Genomic DNA, 19,055 nt, shown 5'->3' with positions numbered 1-19,055 from the left:
GGAGGTTGCCGTGGTAACGGGTGCTTTGGGACCGCTGTGGCCGCGGCCGGGATCCGCTGCCCGCCGCGATGGAGCTGAGCCTGTCCCGCGTGGACTACCTGCAGGTAGGCCTGGGCTGCGGGCCGCGTCCTGCCGCTACCCCAGGGGAGCGCGGCGGGCCAGCGGCCTGGGACACCGGGGACGGGCGGGCCCGAGGGCGGCTCCTCAGGGGAGCAAGCGGCGCTGGTGAGGAGCCTGAGGGAGTCCCGGTTCTGTCGGGTCGGGATTCGCCTCCCGGCGGGGCTGGGACCGGGCAGGCCTCCTGCTTCGGCCCCCGCTTCCAGGGCCGCCTCAGCCCTGCCCCGGCCCGTCCCCGGCAGCATAAGGCGGTCGGGTTACAGAGTGTGTTTGCCAACAGGTGGGGGTGACGGCCCAGAAGACGATGCGGCTGCTTCCCTCGTCGGGGAAAAGGGCGACCCAGAAGGTAGCGGGCGTCGGTAGCGCCCAGGGAGCGGGTTCCGATGGCTCTCGCTGACGTTTCCTGGCTTTGAAGTGCACCCTGATAATGTGATCAGTTACCTTTCGAGTTTCTTTAGTTAGTACGTTATAGGGAAAAAATTCGGAAGCAAAATTTTTGGAACTCTTTGGAAAACTTGAAAAATTAGGAAAAAAGAAATCTGAATTTGTTACTGGAAAACTTTCAGCGCCAGTAGGAGTTTTGAAAACGGAAAGCTTTGCTGGAACTGCAAGGAAGATTTTGCATGTTTTCGTGTTGACTCAGTATAGATGAAATGTTTCTTGTTTAATTTCCTTAATACAAGTTCTATACAGATGCTTGAAAGGAGGTTGTAGTGGGGTGCATGTCAGACTTTCTTCCCAAGAATAGGAGGAAAGGGCCTTAAGTTGTGGCTTGGCAAGTTTAGATTGGATATCAGGAAAAAAATACTGACTGAAAGGGTTGTCAGGCGCTGGAACAGGCTGCCCAGGGAAGTTGTTCAGTCACCATCCCTGGGGGTGATTGCGATATGTGTAGATGTGGTGCTTAGGGTCATGGTTTAGTGGTGGACTTGGCTCTACTGGTCTGGCTTTAGTGTTCTCTCTCTTGTGCTTTATAAAGCTTTCTAAAGCCTACTCCCATATAGCTATGTAAATTAAGTCCTGTAGAATTGGAAGTACTTGAATACAGGAAACTATTATCAACATAGGAAAAGCATTATTTAAAAATATTTATGCTTATAATGAAAAAATAACAATGTATTATACTTTTGAAGGTGGTTGTTGGAGATCAGGATGGGGTCGTTACATGTTTTGGCATTAAAAAGGGGGAAGCTGTGGTAAGTGTTCCCTTAAAAAATATTTTTAAAAATTTATTCTTAATGAACTATGAAGCTTGTTTGTTTTTACTGATGGGGGAAACGAGATATATGTGGAAGGTGCCTGGATGGAGCTGTGGACTGATAAGTAGTCATGATGAGGACATGCTGATTTCATGCCAGGACAAGCACGTGGTCCTCCACAGTTAGAGGCAGACACTGGTGTCATTTATCACAAAAAGAAGTCAATTTGACACCTTTTGATTTGCAGTCCAGTTGGGCTTAAGCCTGTATGTGTCCTCAGCTGCTGTGAACTGACAAAACCCTGCAGTGATTCACAAAGCCAGCTGCCCTAGGGGATTTTGACAAACTGATTGCTTTTTATGAGCTTAGACTTACATTTAGCAACATATAATTTTTTTTCTTCCCCTGAAGAAGTTCATAGTCAGCTCATAAAGACTCTACAGCAATGTAAAAAAAAAAAAAAAAAAAGAATATATGTAGCATTCAGGAATAAGTATGCAACATGTAGGAGGGAATGAGTGTGTGTGGTTTTTCAAAGAAAGACAAAAGACCCAGAAACAAGAAACAGCAACAGCAGTGCTGAGATTTTCCTGTGAATTAGTAACGCTGAAATGAGTCCTAATTTATTATACTTTACATCTTTTTAATATTTTTTTTACTTATCAAATATCTGATTGCTTTGTGATTCTGAAGAGGTATGTATGGATTATTTTGTCTGCATATAATCTGTAGCATCCTTACTTTTACCAGAAATTCCTAAGTGAATTTGTTATTTTTCAAGTTAAAAGATTACCACGGATACAATGCTGTGATGATGAAAATTGCTTATCTATTTACAGCCAGTGTTCAAGACACTGCCAGGCCAAAAAATTGAAAGACTGGAATTAGGAGGAGCTCTTAATACACCACAAGAGAAAATTTTTGTGGCAACAGGATCAGAAGTTAGAGGTTTCACAAAAAGAGGGAAGCAGTTTCTTTCATTTGAAACTAATCTCACTGAAAGCATCAAAGCTATGTATGTATGGTATTTTGCATTTCTTTCATAGGTGTAGCAGATTCTTAGCTTATGATTTATAAAATACTTTTTTGACTGTATTGTGTGCTTGTAGGTAACACTAAGTGCCACTCCAGCTTTAGCTTGTGCCATGATGTGCAAGAAGGAACTTAGAAAATCACAATGAAGTTTAGCAGCTGTAGGGGGGGTCTGGAGGCACTCAGATCAGTGCAGACACAGGTGAGCAGAGGTGGGGTTGCTGCCATAGGAAATCATGGCCATACACCTTTTCTGTAGCAGAATAGGAACACATTATCTTTGTTTCTTTTTGGATTATGTTGTAAGGTGCTGCCATCTATTAACCAGCTTGAGAAGAACTAGTATCAGCAAAATGTTTGAATAAAATTTGTATTAAGATTTTCTTAGAATTTTACTTGAAGATAAAATAGAAAATTTGAGAGCTATGGAAATCGTATGGTTTTGGCATTTGTAAGAAAGGTTTTGTATACCTGAAACTTGCAGAGCCCACTAATGCCTTGAATCTGCAAGCAGTAGTAGGGCTAAAAGACTGTCACTGCTGTTCTACTGGCAGAATGCTACAGGAGGTGTTTTCTCTCTTTCAGGTATATTTCAGGAGCAGATCTCTTTCTTTGTGCAAGCTACATCTATAACCACTACTGTGACTGCAAAGACCAGCACTACTACCTGTCAGGAGATAAAATCAATGATGTGCTCTGCCTTCCCGTAGAGAAAGTGAATTGCATTACACCAGTACTTGCATGTCAGGATAGAGTCCTCAGAGTTTTGCAGGTTAAAATACTTATTTGCTCATGTTTTATGTAAAGATGCCATAGAATGGAACTAATTCTAAAGGAAATCAGCTTATCAGTGTGGCTTAAATGTCATATCAACTTGCTTGGCACTGTTACTGCCTGTAAGGCCTGTATAGATTTTTTTAAGAGAAAAACATGACTGTAAGCTTGGAAAGTGAGGATTAATGAAACCACTGTAAGTAGGTGTTGGATTTCACAGGTGGAAATAGGTAATAAGTTGGTCACTTCTAACTAGAAGTGCTCACCTAAGGGAATAAGGTGTGCAAGCCTCTACTAGTTTGGAAATTCTTGCTGTCACAAATTACTGTTGTGCCAAGTCTGAGTGATATTAACTGGTTTAACAAAAAAAATTGCCAGTCAAATTTGCCAATTATTTTTAATAATAACACATTTTGAGAGTCCTATGTATTATTTATGTGAACTTTACCCTGCTTTGCCTTATAAATAGGTATTTGGGGTCTATGTGAAGCATACCTGTCACTATTATCCTCAGTAATTTTGCCCTTATGGTTGTGAGGCTTTGTTCTGTTTTGTAATTGTTTTGGGATTGATTTTGGTTGGTGTGTTTTTGCTTGGGTTTGTTGGTTTGGTTTTTTGAGGGTTTTTGACAAAACTCATTCAAGGTGGTTTTATTTTTCTTCAGGGATCTGATTTACTTTCTGAAGTACAAGTTCCTGGACCACCTACTGTTCTTGCTTTAAACAATGGAAATGGGGGTAACAAGATTTTGAATATACACATAAATGTGTTTTTGAGATTTAATTGCTTGTGTTTGTTAATTACATTTTGCTTTGATTTTTAGGCTAATACAAATGTGGCCAAAAAATGACCATGTGAAGCATTTCTTAAATACAAATAAGCATACACTCACACGAGATTGTTTCAGACAGTTCTAAATCATATTCACGTTTCATTGAATGCCTCTTAGAAGACCAGTGAGATACAAGGTTGTTCTCACTGTGTAAATGCAAAGTGGACTTTTGGGGACCTTGCAAAGCTCAGGGCTTGGGTTTCTCTCACACATGGATCTCTATAACTAGAATCACTGGTTGCATCCATCTGTGGATGGATGAGAATACTGAGTAGACCTCAAATAAACTGAGACTGTGGAAGGATCAGTCTTAAAATAGTTTGATCATCCTTCCTGCTAATCTTTTCTAACCTGATTAATCTGGTGCTTAATTTACTTGGTCACGTTGTGTGACAATGGCTTTCAGAGCTGGTTCAGAAAAGTAGTTCTTGCCTAGGTCTTTTCCACAACATTCACTAATGGATGGATATTCTGAATTAATTAATTTTTTTGTCTTCTGTAAAGCAATTTAGTAGCCTATTTTTGCTGAAATTTCATTGGATTATAGATGGGTTAGGCAGAACCCTAGAGCAGGGAGGTATTCATGCAAAGAAGAGTGATAGCCATGAAGAAATTATAAGCACAGGTGCAGTTTTCACCCACTGAGTTTTTGTTTATAGCCTGACTCTTACATTGCACCACACTGATGTTAGTGTTTTCTTTTTCCCTCCATCTGCAAAGTGTTAACTACACAATATTTTCAACTCTTTTAAACTGGTGTACTTAATTTTACCAATTCTAAATTCAGTTTATGTGTTAAGGTGACTCTGGAGAAGAAGTTGTGTATGGAACTTTGGATGGTAAACTGGGTCTTATCCAGATTGCTGGTGCCGAGGCTGTACCTAAGTGGGAAGTTGAAAATGAAAAAAAGAGAGGAGGTATGTGTCTCAGGCTCTTGCTCTTCAACTTTCCAGCATATCTGAGGCTTTATTACAAGTGTGATAATAGGAACATCTTATTCCTAGATACTTTGGGGGTTCTTGTAGCTATGTCAGTATGTGATCTTAATATGAGTAAGCTCCCTTTGATTCTTATAATTCTCTTATAAACAATTCTAATCAATCTATCTTGCTGTGGGTTTCTGCTCATATTATTTCCTGTACTTTAGTATACTTTTATTTTTAAATTGACATGTGTAAAACATTATTGATCCACATATGGTTACTTGAGGTTTTTAGCTTTTTTATGACTATTTCTAAACACAAATATACCTGCCAGGTTGCCAGATTTTTCAAATGTTCAATGGTCTTAATACCTCTTTGGAGAAAAGGTTAGCATCTTCCCTGCAACACTTGTTTGTTTTATTGGGGCTTTGTTTTTTGTTTGTTTGCTTTTTGAAATAATAAAAAGTTAAGGGTTTTGGACTGAGGATGTAATAAGGCTTTCATTAAAGCTCCATGGTGAGACTTAACTGGTCAGAACATAGAACAACTTTCTACTTGTTTCAGCCTTGGTGTGCTGCTTCTGCAGTATCTATTAGTCCATACTCCTTTGTAAAGGAGAAGACCAGGAAGAGAATGTATGTATTTGTAAAAATGTTATTATCTCATAAAAGCCATCACTGAATTATTTTCTTAAAAAGCTTCCTAGTATGTCCTTACTCTTCATATGAAATATGAAGAAGTCATAAAACTTAAATCCCCTCTCATTTTTCATAGTAATTCTTATACAAACTCTCTCACTGCTTTTTCCTTCTTCCAGACTTGAACTCTTTCCTGTCCAGACATGATCAGCTGTCACAGGCTGGTTCTGCATGTGCTGGCAGTGAACTTGTCCACTAACCTGTCAAGCAGCAGTGCCTTGTCCTGGTCTGGCACAAGTCAGAACCCTCTCTCTGCCACCAGAACTAGAATTCAGTGCAGTTTATTTAGCAGTAGCTTGAAGTCAACTACAGGAACCAAAGAATGTTTGCTTCTGGCAAAGTTACAGTAGTGTGGACAGACAAGTAGTTCATCTGGGAAAATGCTTGACAAGGAGAGGTTACAGCCCTCAAAAGTGAGCTTTTTGAACATCAGAGTGGGTCTGTGCTAAATGCCTTTCACCAAAGGACTGCAGTGGCTTCGATTTGGGATTGGCTTGAGCCTCAGATGCTTCAGCCCTCTAGTGGGCTCCTTCAGAAATAGCATTAATAAAACAAAACTGACCCGAGTCTGTCTGTGTGGCCTCTGTGGCCTCTGTAGCACTGTGTCATAAACAAATGAAGGTGAAGTAATTTTTTCTTTTTTTTCCACTAGGTGTTTTATGTATTGACAGTTTTGACATCCTGGGAGATGGAGTTAAGGAATTACTCGTTGGGCGAGATGATGGAATGATGGAAATCTATAACTTTGAGAGTGCAGATGATCCCGTCCTTCGATATGATTATGTAGGCCAACATTCATCATACTCCTCTTTGCTGGAAAAATGGGTTTTTTTCTTAAAAAATCTTTATTTCAAAACTTAAAGTATTTGCAAGGTCATTACTACTAAAATGTGTGTCTTATTTTTAATTTTATGAACTCTGTAATGTTGACAATATGAACTTCAAACCAGTATCCCAATAATTAAGAACAAAAAAGTAAAACAGTCCCAATTTGAGCAAAAATCAAAATAGTGTAGAGCATATGTTAAAGTTCTGTCTCTGTTGTCAACTGAAGTCTCTCTCAGATGAAACCTGATGCAATGCTTCTCTCAGTGAAAAAACAGTCCTGTGTTGTGTATAGACTGTTTTACATTTAAAGTCATAAGTGTAAGGTGTCAGGACTTCATTGAGCATAACTACTTTGCTTATGATTTGCTTCAAATGGTACATTTGAGCCATAATGACTATTTCAGCCATCGGCCAGATTGTAATTCCTGCTGGAAAAATATTGTCCATCAGTGTTTTGATTTAAACTGCTTTTTTTTAATCTCTGTTATGCATAGTGGGATTGGAATGCATTTGTTAAAACACCCTGATTTAGCTGTGATAGTCATCAGCTAGCTTATTATTCTATTGTAGGTCTAGATATTGTGCAGCTATGCAGGTATTTTCTTATGCAGGTAAAAGGAGTGTAGCCCTTAACCCCCTCAAAACCAAAACAAGATACAAAAAACCAGACTTCTGGAATGAGTGCAGTGATGTTTTATTCTGTTTGAATGTATTTATTTGCAGGCCTTATCAGAGAGCATTGCATCCATCCAGGGTGGCTGTGTAGGAAAAGATGGCTATGATGAAATTTTAGCATCTACATATTCAGGTAATGTTCATATCATTGTGTTATCAGTAAGTGTTGCATATGGCAATCTGATAAAAGTGAGGCAGGCTGTGTAGTTAGTGCACCTCACATCTCCTAACATTTGTCTTCTTACTGGAACCCGGATAATCTTTTGTTTAAAAGATCTAATTTAATATTTGCATTTCAATTTAGTGGTTAGTATTTACACTACTTTTTATATTTTAAGATATTCATAACATGTTCCGCTGTGTAACACAGTGGCTGGTTATTCTCTGGTGTCCTGTCTATCTCAGATGAAATACTTGAATGTCCTACATCTGAAGTAATTATTTCAAAGTTTTAAAATATGTATTAAAATATTTTTTAAATGCATATATCTTTTGTTTTCCAGTCTTTTGCATAATTTCCTTTATTTTCAGCTTCATAGGGCTTTATATGGGATTGAGTTTGCTTTGAGTAGAAAATAAAAGCTTCCCCATGTGAGATATCTCAGCCCCTCTGTATGATTGGAGCTACTGGCCTGACTGCCACAGGGGTCATGACAAACTGGGTGCATCTGTTAACTGCTGGCAGCTGAAATATTACTAATTTTCTATTTCTGTTAATCTTCAGTACTAAAAAGCCAACTGAAACCTCTTGTATTCAAAATAACGTACTTCGGCAGGATATAACTCTCAGCCGGTTATTGAGAATAAATAGTCTTGAAGTACCTAAAGAGTCTTTGGATGGCTGAAAAATTCTGACACCTCACCTGGTGTGGTGGTAGGCTGCAACAATACTGTGGCCAAAGTCCTTTGTGGCCTCTTTTAGTGGGAACATTATAAAGATCTGTGAAAGACACAGAAGAAAGAAAAACACAAAAGCCTATGTTCACCTGTAAAGGTGAATTTTCACAGATAAACTTTACTTTGAAAGGTAAATTCTGATAGGATTCTGATGGGTGCAGTAAACTGGGTCTTGCAGATTTTGGCAGATCTGGAAAACTTGTACGTAGAGCAGAAAAAGTCACATTTGAAGTCTGGCAGTATAGGACTTCTGTTGATTTTTTTGAAGTTCATGCTCCATTATTGGGCTTTCTTGGTACTTGAAGTAGATTGTGCACGTGAAAGACACTGGCTTTAATAGTGCATTTTATAATAATGCTGTCTTAGTGTCTGCATGCATTAGAAGAGGTAACTAGAGCTTGAAACACCCATTCAAGTCTGCATATCATACCTGAGGTGTAAGGTTATAATAAATTATAATCTGCTTCTTATAAGTAAATATAATTAAACAAAAAGGTGATTTCTTTTTTTTCATTTTAGCTGACAGCATTCAAATCACACTGTGCAACATACAGTTTGCTATAAGCTCATTGTACAGCTTTTCGGTTTGTTTTCAACTATAGTTATTATTCATGGTTTTGTAAGAGAAACAGAAAGGGGAAAAGATGTGAGAACTCTTAAAAGCTGATGCAGGGATTTATTGTTCAAAGGATGTAATGAAAAAGAATGTCATGTTTTCCAGTCTATAGGTTAAGATTGAAACCCATAAGAAAATCATACTGTCTAGATTAATTCTCCAAAGAAAGGATTAAAGTTTTGATTCATTTGACCCAGTATCTACAACAGACATTGCTCCACACATACAAAAGCTGAGTGTAGACTTTTTTTTATATAGCTTACAAGGAATATAAACTTCATCTATTGGTTTAGGCTGGCTGACAGGACTGACTACAGAACCTGTCCATAAGGAAGGTGGATCAGGTGAAGAACTAAAATTAAGTCAAGAAATGCAGAGCAAGATTTCATCTTTAAGGTAATTGTACTAGAAAGAAATATAAATCGAAGAATTAAAATGTTAAAACCTGAAATGTCATCTTTCCTTCCTATCACTCTGAATTTTCTCTATCCTTCATATATCTAGAAGTAGAATCAAGCCTTTCCAAAGCAGAAATGAACAGTCTTGCAAATGTGGAGAGGAAAAAATTAGGAGAAAAAAGTTTGAGTCTGGGTGAGACATAGACTGGATGGCAGTATGTCTGATTTTATTCATCAGCAGTGCAGAGTAAGCATGGCATCACAGTAAGGTGGATTGTTTTAAAAGCAAGGTATAATAAACAAAGACCAGCTTGCTAGGTACAGATGTTGCTTAAAACACTTTGGCGTAACAGAATATCCTGGGAAAAGCCAAGAGTTGACAGAATACATAATCCCTTTGTTCAGAGCAGGTGTCCTGCAAATTCCTTACTGCCTTTTCTGTGGATGAGCCTTGCCTCATCTTTATTCTTCTGACAGCAGGCCTTGCCTTGCTGCTATCTCTGGTCAGCCTTGCTTTGTCTCGTGGGACCCTGCTTTTTTGCTAGCTCTGGGGTCTCAAATTATCCAGGCAGTCCTCCACAGAACAGCAGCCTCCTCTCAGTCTCTTTCTGTCTCGCCTTCACGTGATGGCTTAATGCCTTCTTCCTCAGTATCAGCAGGATAAGATTCCCTTCTTCCATGCTGCTTGTAGCTTCCAAATGATAGGAGGAAAGTAGTTGCTAGCATGTAATCCAAAATGTGTTGTGACTCACCTAAATGTATTTTTGCAAATTACAGTACAGAATGTACATTTTCATGGGATACAGTTTATATTTTATCTTCATATATGTGGAAGGGAAGTCACCAATCACTTCTGACTGGAAAATAGTGGACAGAAGATAAATATAATTGCCTTGCAAGCTTAATCTACCAAATTTCTAGGGTAGCTTAGCTTTGACAGCTTTTACTTGTTTTTCTAAGACATTATATGTGGTTTCCACTTTCTAGGAATGAATTGGAGCACTTACAGATCAAAGTACTTCAGGAACGTGAAAAACACCAGCAGTCTTCTCAGTCCAGTACTGCTGTTTCATCAGTACCCACATTTAGTGTGAATGATAAGTTTACATTAAATAAGGATGATGCTAGCTACAGTCTCATCTTGGAGGTGCAGACATCTATAGATAATGTCCTGTTACAAGTGAGTGTGCTTTTGTTCTTGTTGGCTTTCTTAATATCTAAATAAAACAGAGACCTTCTAATTTGAGAAGCTGTGAGTTATATTATCTTAAGTATATGAGTTTTTAAATACCCAAATTATTATAAGAGAGCATTGAGGTGCAGTGTTGAAGTAACTGTTGTAAAAACTAGTTAGGGAACAAATACAATTTGAACTTTATTGAATAGAGCAATGTTATGCTGATAGCAAAACAGACCAAAATGTCTGCCAGACCAGCAAGTTACCACTTAACTTCTGTGTTTGCTTTTGCATGCTTGTCTCTATTTAAACAGCAATTAACTCAGTTAAGTCTTAAATGAGGTGCAGATTCTCACTTGCCAGTTAAGTAGCCATTGTACTGGAAAGTTATTTTTAGAATGGTGTGTGCCACTTGTGTGCTTTCAGTATGGAACAGCATCTGATTTGTGTGCAGCTGGTGATAAATAGATAAATACAAACTTACTTAGATACTTATCTTACTCCATCAACTGAAGTTAATGTTACCTTTGCTAGTCAGAGCAGTGGTACTGAGTTACCTGTTTTGGGGATATGCCTGGGGAGGAAGAATTTCACAAGGAAGAATTTGTGAGGCGAATTTGCCATAACAAATGGGAAAGAACTACTGTGAGATTTTCTTTTTCACTATTTATTAAAAATCTTATTTTTATTAAGGATATTATAAAAGTAGTGCTAAGCTACAGCTAATATGCAGCTCTATAGTATCTGCTGTTTCCATAGCCAAGTGAGGAATAATGGAATTGTTTAATTGAGGCCTGAATTTACTGCTTTATATTTCATCAAAGAAAAAGCCATATCTGGTATTCCTCTGCTGCGAGAAGACAATAAAACTGTTCAAAAACTTGTTTTAGGAAGTATGTTGCATATTTTTCAACATTACCTGACACTTCTGTGAAGTTATAAAGCAGTACCAAATCAAGGAATAAATAATTCTAATACCCTTAAATCTCATTTTCAAAACAGGGTTAGATTTAGATTTAATTTTAATTCCAGTGGAAACACATTCAGATAAGAAGTGGTGGGTGTAAAAAATGTTTTGTCAAGCAAAAGGCTTATAAGTAGTTGTGTAATACAGTCCTTGGTTTCCTGAATGAATATTGTAATTCCCTCATTAAAACAGGGAAACACTTCATGAAGATCCTTCATGCACATGAATAAAGCACACTTGAATTACACGTAATACAGAACTTGTATGCCAGCCACAGCAGGGTTCAGGGCTCTGTATGTAAGATTAAGAGAAAGATTATCACCTTACTCTGGGATTAAGTGGTAAACTGTGTGTTCAGCTTTTACCTCTCAGATGAAGGAGGCATTGTCTCTCCCTCACTAAAATAATTGATGACAATTAAAGGATAAATGCATTCGAAGCTACATTCAAAGCTTTTTATTTTTCCTTCCTCATATGTTCTGCAGAGTGATGTACCAGTAGACTTGCTGGATGTAGACAAAAATTCTGCTGTTGTTAGTTTTAGCAGCTGTGATTCTGAGGTGAGTGAAACAACAGAGGTGATACAGAGACTGCATGATGAAGGCTCTTAGTGTTACATTTTTAAAATAGAATATTGATTTTATATTTGTGATTTAAAATTTATTGAGTTTAAACAACTGAGTCTGGCAATTTTGGAGAGCTCAGTTTCACGAGAAATACTGGAGATTGGGAGTTAGTGGTAGGTCTTGACACACAGCACAGTTAAATATGCACAAGGTTCCAGAAGCAACTGCTCTCATGCTTTTTTCCTGCCTCTTCAGGAATTCAAAAGACATTCTGCTGTGTGGCGAGTCATATGTTTTGGTGCATTTTTTATATAATATGACAAACTTAAATACAGAGTTACTGATGATGCTTAGGGCTGGAGGAAATCCATGAACTACCTTGGCATTATGAAAATATTCTGCAGTCTTTTTCCTTGTAACTTCTTTAAGTATTTTAGTTTTAAGAACTAAATTTGCACATCATTGGTCTGCCCTGGTGCTTTCTACCCTGGTGCTTTCAGAAATTAGTTTTCTATTTTAAGGTGGGTTTTTTTGGTATATTTTTTTTTCTGATTTTAATTTAGGTTTTGGATGTTGCTATAATATTCTGATGAATATATTCACCAGATGAAAAATAGATATCTGTATAATAGTTTTTATGGTGGTATTAGAAAATGTAAGAGGCTTTAGTTGATCTGTATTTATATAGAGACATTTAAAAAATTCTACCATCATTAAAATAAGTGGAATATTCAAGGGAACCATGTATTACTTTTTTGTATTAAAGTTTTGTAAAATAGCTTTACAAATAGTAAAACTATCTACTTGTTTTGACTGCAGATACAAACAGTTAAGTTTTGTGAATCCATAAGTGTTTTGTATTACTTTTTTTTTCTGCTTACAGCCAAATAGCAACTTTCTTCTTGTGACTTACCGATGCCAAGCAAATACTATGAGACTTGAACTTAAGGTAAATGCTCCAAAATATTTTCCATAACAAATTAAGGTTCATGTAGCTGTCCACTTAGAAATGGAGAGAGATCTCTGTCTGGACTGACATCTTATCCTGAGCGAATGATCAGACCAACTTCTGCTCCAGAGGAGAACCTGAGATCCTTCTCAAGTGTCCTTAAGGTGAAAGCAGTAGGGAAATGGCAGATTGTGAAAATACTTGAATCTGGAGACCATGTGTGGAACTTCAGATGGAAAGAGGCTTAGGAAGGAAAGCTATAGCACTTGTCCTTTGAAGTATTTGAAGGAAATTGCATTGAGAAGTAACCTGGGAATATAGACTGGATTTGTAGTTTGGAGAAGCAGCAAATCCAGTCATTCCATGCTTATCATATGAATGGCACGTGGGTGTTTTGGGGCTTATTTTGAACAGTCCACCAAATTCACATGTTTTGTGGCTACCAACAGGGGAACTGGTGTAGGATATTGTGTTTAAGAAAATCCTCAATATGCACAGGCTCTAGGTTTTCTCTTTATGTAGTTGCCGAAAACAAGAAAAATTAATCAAATGCATTCATGATACACAAGAAGAGGTTTGTTTTCTACTCCCCCACTAAAACCATTCATAAACTTGTGTCTCATAGTGGAGTGTGTCATCAAAACACTTCACAGTCACTCTTGCATTTGAATCCTAATGTGACAAGATGGAATCTGCAGAGGTCCTGCTGCCACCTTGCTGCCACACGCTGAGGATCTCCAGGGGCTGACCGTAAACACATTCACAGTGCACACTCTCCACACTCCTGAGCACACAGCAGTGCAACAACCACTTCTCTGCTGAGACCAGTCACACAGAGTGCACTAATAAGTCTGCCACTCACACAGAACTGACAAGAAACAGGAGTGTCCCACCTGTAGCACCAATACAGCTGCCAAAGTAGACAGAGAAGTGACCAGAAGAGCTTCATACAAACAAAAAAAAAAAAACTGAACACAAAAAAAGAGCAGACTGGAGTTTAAGAACAGGTTTGCTTTATAACCTTGTTCATGTCCTGTGTATAAGGTCTCAGAACTCAAAAAGTAGTGTTTTTGCAGGAAGACATCCACTTCAGTGTTTTTAATAAAAATAAATAGATTTGTCTTTGGAAATAAAGTCACCAAGATTTAAAAGCTGTACTGTTTGCACATGCACAGATGAAATAGAGAATGAACTCCTGCACTTAATCTAGTTTTTAAATATTCTTCATCTCCTCTTTATAGTCACTATCAAGCATATAGTAGTCTAGATATTCTTGAACAAATACAGTTTTTCTTTAATATATTTTTAATACCCATCAATTTTCCAAGTTGTGGTAAATTAATCTTTCCCCTTTTGTTCTTTTTTTTGGGTTTTGCTTTTATTTGTGCAGGTTCGATCAATTGAAGGACAGTATGGGACACTTCAAGCATATGTAACTCCAAGGATTCAACCAAAAACCTGCCAAGTTCGTCAGTACCAAATAAAACCACTTTCACTTCATCAGAGAACTCACTCTATTGACCATGACAGGTATTTGCAAAGAAAAATCTCTTGAATGTCTTGAAAAACTGACCCATTTAAGTTGAAACATTGTTTACTCTATAAACTGAAGTATGTCTTTCCTAACCCACGATTTTGAGCCTGTAGCTCCATTTACAGGTTTTCTGACAGAAAACTTGGATTTAACACATTCCTGATTTCCTTGTTATTCTTCATCCTTGTTTTCAGGTTATTTTCTATATTTCTGACTCTGGTTATACTGCAGCCCCATGTGATTGTAGACCTGAGGGTGTGGTAGAAAGGAACCTTGCCTGAGTTTGTAACCACAGTCTTTTCACTTTCAGCCTCATTTTCCCCTCCACCCTTTTTATGTAATTCTTTCCCATAGCTAACTTGTCTCCAAAAGTGAGACAAGGTTCCCTCCACCTTATCTCTGTTAGCAACCTAGTTTTATGCAATTTCTGCTTGATTTTTCCCTACTCCTTGGTTAATACCTTGTATTTCCACAAAGTTATTGCTTGCTTCAACACAAAACTGAAAGATTGAAGGAGTGATACCAAATGCTTGTATGTGCCAATGGACTCCATTGTGCCTTGCTCTTGATACAAGTGCTACGCCTGTGGTTTACAGCATGAGAGACTGTTGAGGCTCTTAGTCATACTTGCTGTATTGTCAGTTATTTACCTTTGTCATAAGTTTCAGGTTCAACAACTTGAAAGGAGATATGTCAGGTACTTCCAACTAGTTTCTCATCCAGTTCTGACATGCCTACTAGGAAATAAAACTTTAATGTATGCATAATATTTGTCTTGAAGTACAGAAAAGTCACTATAATCTGCCATACCTAACTACTTAACAAGATACCTTACTTTTTCCAGGATGTTAAAAGGAACAGAACATATGGGTAACTAGTGAACTGACAGTGCCCCTCCTTTATAACTAATATTTTTTTAATGTCATAGACCCATGAATACACTGATGCTCAAAGGCCAGTTCAGTTTATCTGAAATTCACTCGTGGGTTGTGTTTTGCTTGCCTGAGGTGCCTGAGAAGACTCCTGCTGGAGACAGTATCACCTTTTATTTTCAGAACACCTTCCTGGGTACACAGCTTGAAAGTACTTACAGGTAAAATACAATTACAAAAGTGCAGTGGGTCTGCACTGGGGCTTTTGTCTCTTTCACTCTTGGCCAGTCTGCAAGTACCATTTCACTTACATCCTACTGTTCACCCCTCAGCTCTCAGCCCCATCAAAATTCCCACTAAAGAGAAGAGGAATCTTACTAAAAAAAATTGTCAGACATTGTCAGGAGTGAGCACTGTGCAGAAATGATGCAATCTGTAACTCAAATAGGGTTTTTCTTGACATTGGTCCAAAAAACAAAATTGCCAGGAGGAAAGCCCTGGTCTGTTTTTAAGATGATGGTGTGCTTGTAGGATTTAAAGAACATAGCTAACTAATCCAGTGAAATTGTTGTGTAATATCTATTATTTTCTAATTTCTTTTTTTTTTTTTTTTGTACTGAGCATAAAGAACTTAGAAGACATGCAATACTTCTGCAAACAGAAATGCCATCATCATTAAGCTGAATAAGTTCTTTTTTTGCAGCTTCTATTACGCAATTGTGTTTAATACTCTATTCTCAAATTAATTATCTTTCTTCAACAAATTATCTATGTCCACCTGAAGATGTAACCGTAACGTGAGGAAAAATTAATTGTTGTAATTACACAAATTCCAGCCTGTTCCCAGCCTACCATACCTGTTGTTTACTCATAATGTAGAAAGTTGTTGGGTGGTGGTTTTCTTTGAGGGGGGTGTGGTTTATTTTCCCTTGTGATACTGAAGCTTGTTTGGCCTCAGGGCATTGCTGTGATAAAACTTGGGAGGAATGAATACAGTCATGAATATTCACTGAATAATCTTAGAGCCATACAATAAAGATGACTCCTTTGTATATGTCTACAGAAATTCCCGAGATACGTCCACACCACTATATCTCATTTACTGGAGCAGGCTTTTTTCTGTTGAAATTACACTGGGAATGAGAGAACAGTGTAGGTGTGTATAAAGCCTCCTGATACATGGAGAATCATTTCAGCCTTTACAGCCTGGTTTCTTTGATTTGGGCATAAATTTACAGGCCTTTGTAGGGGCAGTGTAGGGACAAATTAGTGCATGTATGTGTCTTCAAGATAAGTTTGCTTAAAGTTTTCTTTCCTTCATAGAAAAGGTGAGGGATGTTTTAAGTCTGACAACATTTCTACAATATCTATCCTAAAGGATGTGCTTTCCAAAGAGGCTACAAAAAGGAAGATTAATCTCAGCATCTCATATGGTAATGTTTTCTTCTTTATTTTGTTGTCTTTCATTTTAAATTCTTATAAATGGAGTATGAATTATTCATCTGCTTGTTGAGTTTCTTTTTTTTTTACTTCCTATTAGACATAAATGAAGAATCTGTGAGGCACACATTAAAACTTATCCACCCTAAATTAGAGTATCAGCAGCTGTTGGCCAAGAAGGTTCACTTAATAGATGCTTTGAGAGTAAGTATCCAAAATCTTGTGGAAGGATTTTTCTGTTGTCAGATCAATCTGTAGGGCTGGGAGTCAGATGTGTGTAACACTGGTGTCTGTTCCCTTTCAATTCCCAGGACATGTATTTTAATTATCTCGGAGACAGACCTCTTCAAGTAAAATTCCCATTTGTACTGTATAACTAGACAACAGTGTGGTGGGTTAGTATGCTTAAATCGACAGAAGAAGGCATTGAACATTCTCTTCTTGCCTACTGTGATTTTCCAGTTCCTTTTTTGTCTCTTTCAACTAACCTTTAAAAGCTTTTTAGGTCTTGGGATGCCATCATTCCAGAACAGATGTGACTTCCTTGCTTTGGAACTCTATCCTAGTGTGTTGTAACTTCTAAATTATCTACTTATTAATCTTTTGCTTAATACACTCCTTAGTGGTTGTTCTTTGGGAGGTACCAGCTAGGCAGGTTGTCTCAGTTCTTGGACTTTTTCCAGCAGCCAGGATTTTGCCATCAAAAACTTGCCTTCATGTATCTTTCTTGGTAACTTTTTTGAGGGGGAGGGGGTGATGAAAATGGACAACCATTTCTTCTTACTTTGATGCTCTTTGTGAGCATACTTAAATGCTGTTAGTTCTTATCATTTGAAATGTCTTTGAGGAATTACAAGTTCATGAAGGAAACGTGGATTTCCTGCTACCAAAATACCGCAGCATTTTGGAAGAGGCAGATGAGCTGCTTGAGGAATACAAGAAACAACCTGCACATCTTGAGAGACTTTATGGTTTGTTGACCAATTCAGCTTTTTATTTAAATGCAACTTAATGTCTGGAGAGCATGCTGGACACAACTGAAAAAGTTTTGAAGTCAGTATTAGCAGAATTGAAATAATTTGTTCAGTAGGTACACTTGGGTAGCTTCAGGACAACAGTAGGTATGTAAGTATTTATGTCTGGTCAGAAAAAGGTGTGTGGGGTGAGAAGAGAGACTCATTTAGTGAAGGAAATCCTCTAACTTCTGGTGTTACCTGTACAGTTCTCAGGTACTGCTTTTTTAAGCCTCTGTATGCACAGTGTAAGGAAGAGTCCTCACTGCCTGTCCTGTGACATGGTTCTCTCTCTTTAGTGTTTCAGATGTGGGTAATTGTAAGACAGAAATACATACTTTGGGATGGAGCTGGAATCTGGGCTGTTCTAATGGTGTTTTGGGTTTGTTTAAAACATAGCTTTCACAGGAGTCTTGTTTCTAAACCCAGAATAAGCTAGAATAGTTGGCATGTAATAATTATTTGAGATACCACATAATCAAAACAAGGTGAATTATAAATTCTGGGAATTTACCTTTGCAGGTATGATCACAGATCTCTTCATAGATAAATTTAAATTTAAAGGCACCAACGTGAAAACCAAAGTTCCTCTCCTTCTGGAAATTCTGGATGGCTGTGATCAAGATGGACTAATTGCTTTCTTTGAGGCTGTAGCCTGACAAGGCAAAAACAGAGTAATTTTTTTTGTTTTGTTTTTTGTTTTTTTTGTTTTTAAATCAAGGTAGTTAAGTATCAAGTTTAAGACACTTTTTAAGAAGAGCACCACATTCAGTCTTTTGGTGCAGTCAGTCTTCAGGTTTTACTCATAATTATCACACTGAACACATTGGTCAGCTTAATTTCATATAAACTGTTGTTTATGTTAAATGCACCCAGAGTTTCTATGTACACTGTTCTTTGTAGCTAAAGGAAATGGAGATGTAAATACCAAATACCTTTTCTGCAAAGATGTTTTTGGTACTGTTAAAGATTAAATGCAGTGGTCTTTTCAGAATGCATAAAGAAACGAGTTTTCAGAGACTTCACCAGAGAAGATACTGAGGTATTAAAGTATGTGCAAGTCTATCAGGTGCCTGCTGCAGGGAGACAGTGCTGTGAGACCCTCACCACACCCACTGCTGGGGGGACAGTGCTCTGAAGTTCAGCCCACAGCCAGCTGCTTCTATAGCTGCATGTTGACTCTTGTTAAAGAGTGGGTGGCATTAAACTCCCTTTGTGCTCCTCTTGTGTCAGTGTTTCTCATTTCAAAACTCCCAGGATTTGGTGTCTTCTACCTTCCTGACTTCAGAGTCACTTGTGTTTAAGAATAGAAGCTATGAACCAACTTGTGGATACAGAAATGAAATAAAAAAGAACTTAAGCCATTGAAAGGACAGACCTGTTTTCCATCGGGGAAGGTATTTTCTTACCTCCTTCTTCCTCAGCTTCCCCCGGAGCATCTTGAAGGCTCGGGGGAGGGACTTGTTATGGGGGCGTGGGCCACAGGATGGGGGGCACCAGGTTCAAGCGGAAAGGGGCTGGATTTAATTAGGGAGAAATTCTTTCCTC

The 19,055-nt window shown here is 38.0% G+C and overlaps 1 protein-coding gene across 1 annotated transcript; it reads left to right on the top strand.

Annotated features, from left to right (window-relative positions):
- Window positions 1-18,726, top strand: BBS7 (Bardet-Biedl syndrome 7). The gene is made up of 19 exons (XM_030450633.1): window positions 1-104; window positions 398-463; window positions 1,251-1,313; window positions 2,156-2,331; window positions 2,934-3,120; window positions 3,787-3,859; window positions 4,755-4,871; window positions 6,228-6,358; window positions 7,127-7,211; window positions 8,885-8,987; window positions 9,977-10,169; window positions 11,619-11,693; window positions 12,583-12,648; window positions 14,039-14,178; window positions 15,111-15,275; window positions 16,378-16,487; window positions 16,595-16,698; window positions 17,342-17,465; window positions 18,030-18,726. The coding sequence occupies exons 1-19, from the start codon at window positions 69-71 to the stop codon at window positions 18,164-18,166; spliced, it is 2,151 nt and encodes a 716-aa protein (XP_030306493.1). The 5' UTR covers window positions 1-68; the 3' UTR covers window positions 18,167-18,726.
- Window positions 18,727-19,055: the final 329 nt, after the last annotated feature.

This window comes from Calypte anna, chromosome 4B, assembly GCF_003957555.1.
Source record: "Calypte anna isolate BGI_N300 chromosome 4B, bCalAnn1_v1.p, whole genome shotgun sequence".
NCBI classification, from domain to species: domain Eukaryota; kingdom Metazoa; phylum Chordata; class Aves; order Apodiformes; family Trochilidae; genus Calypte; species Calypte anna.
This window is presented reverse-complemented; position numbering and strand designations above follow the sequence as displayed.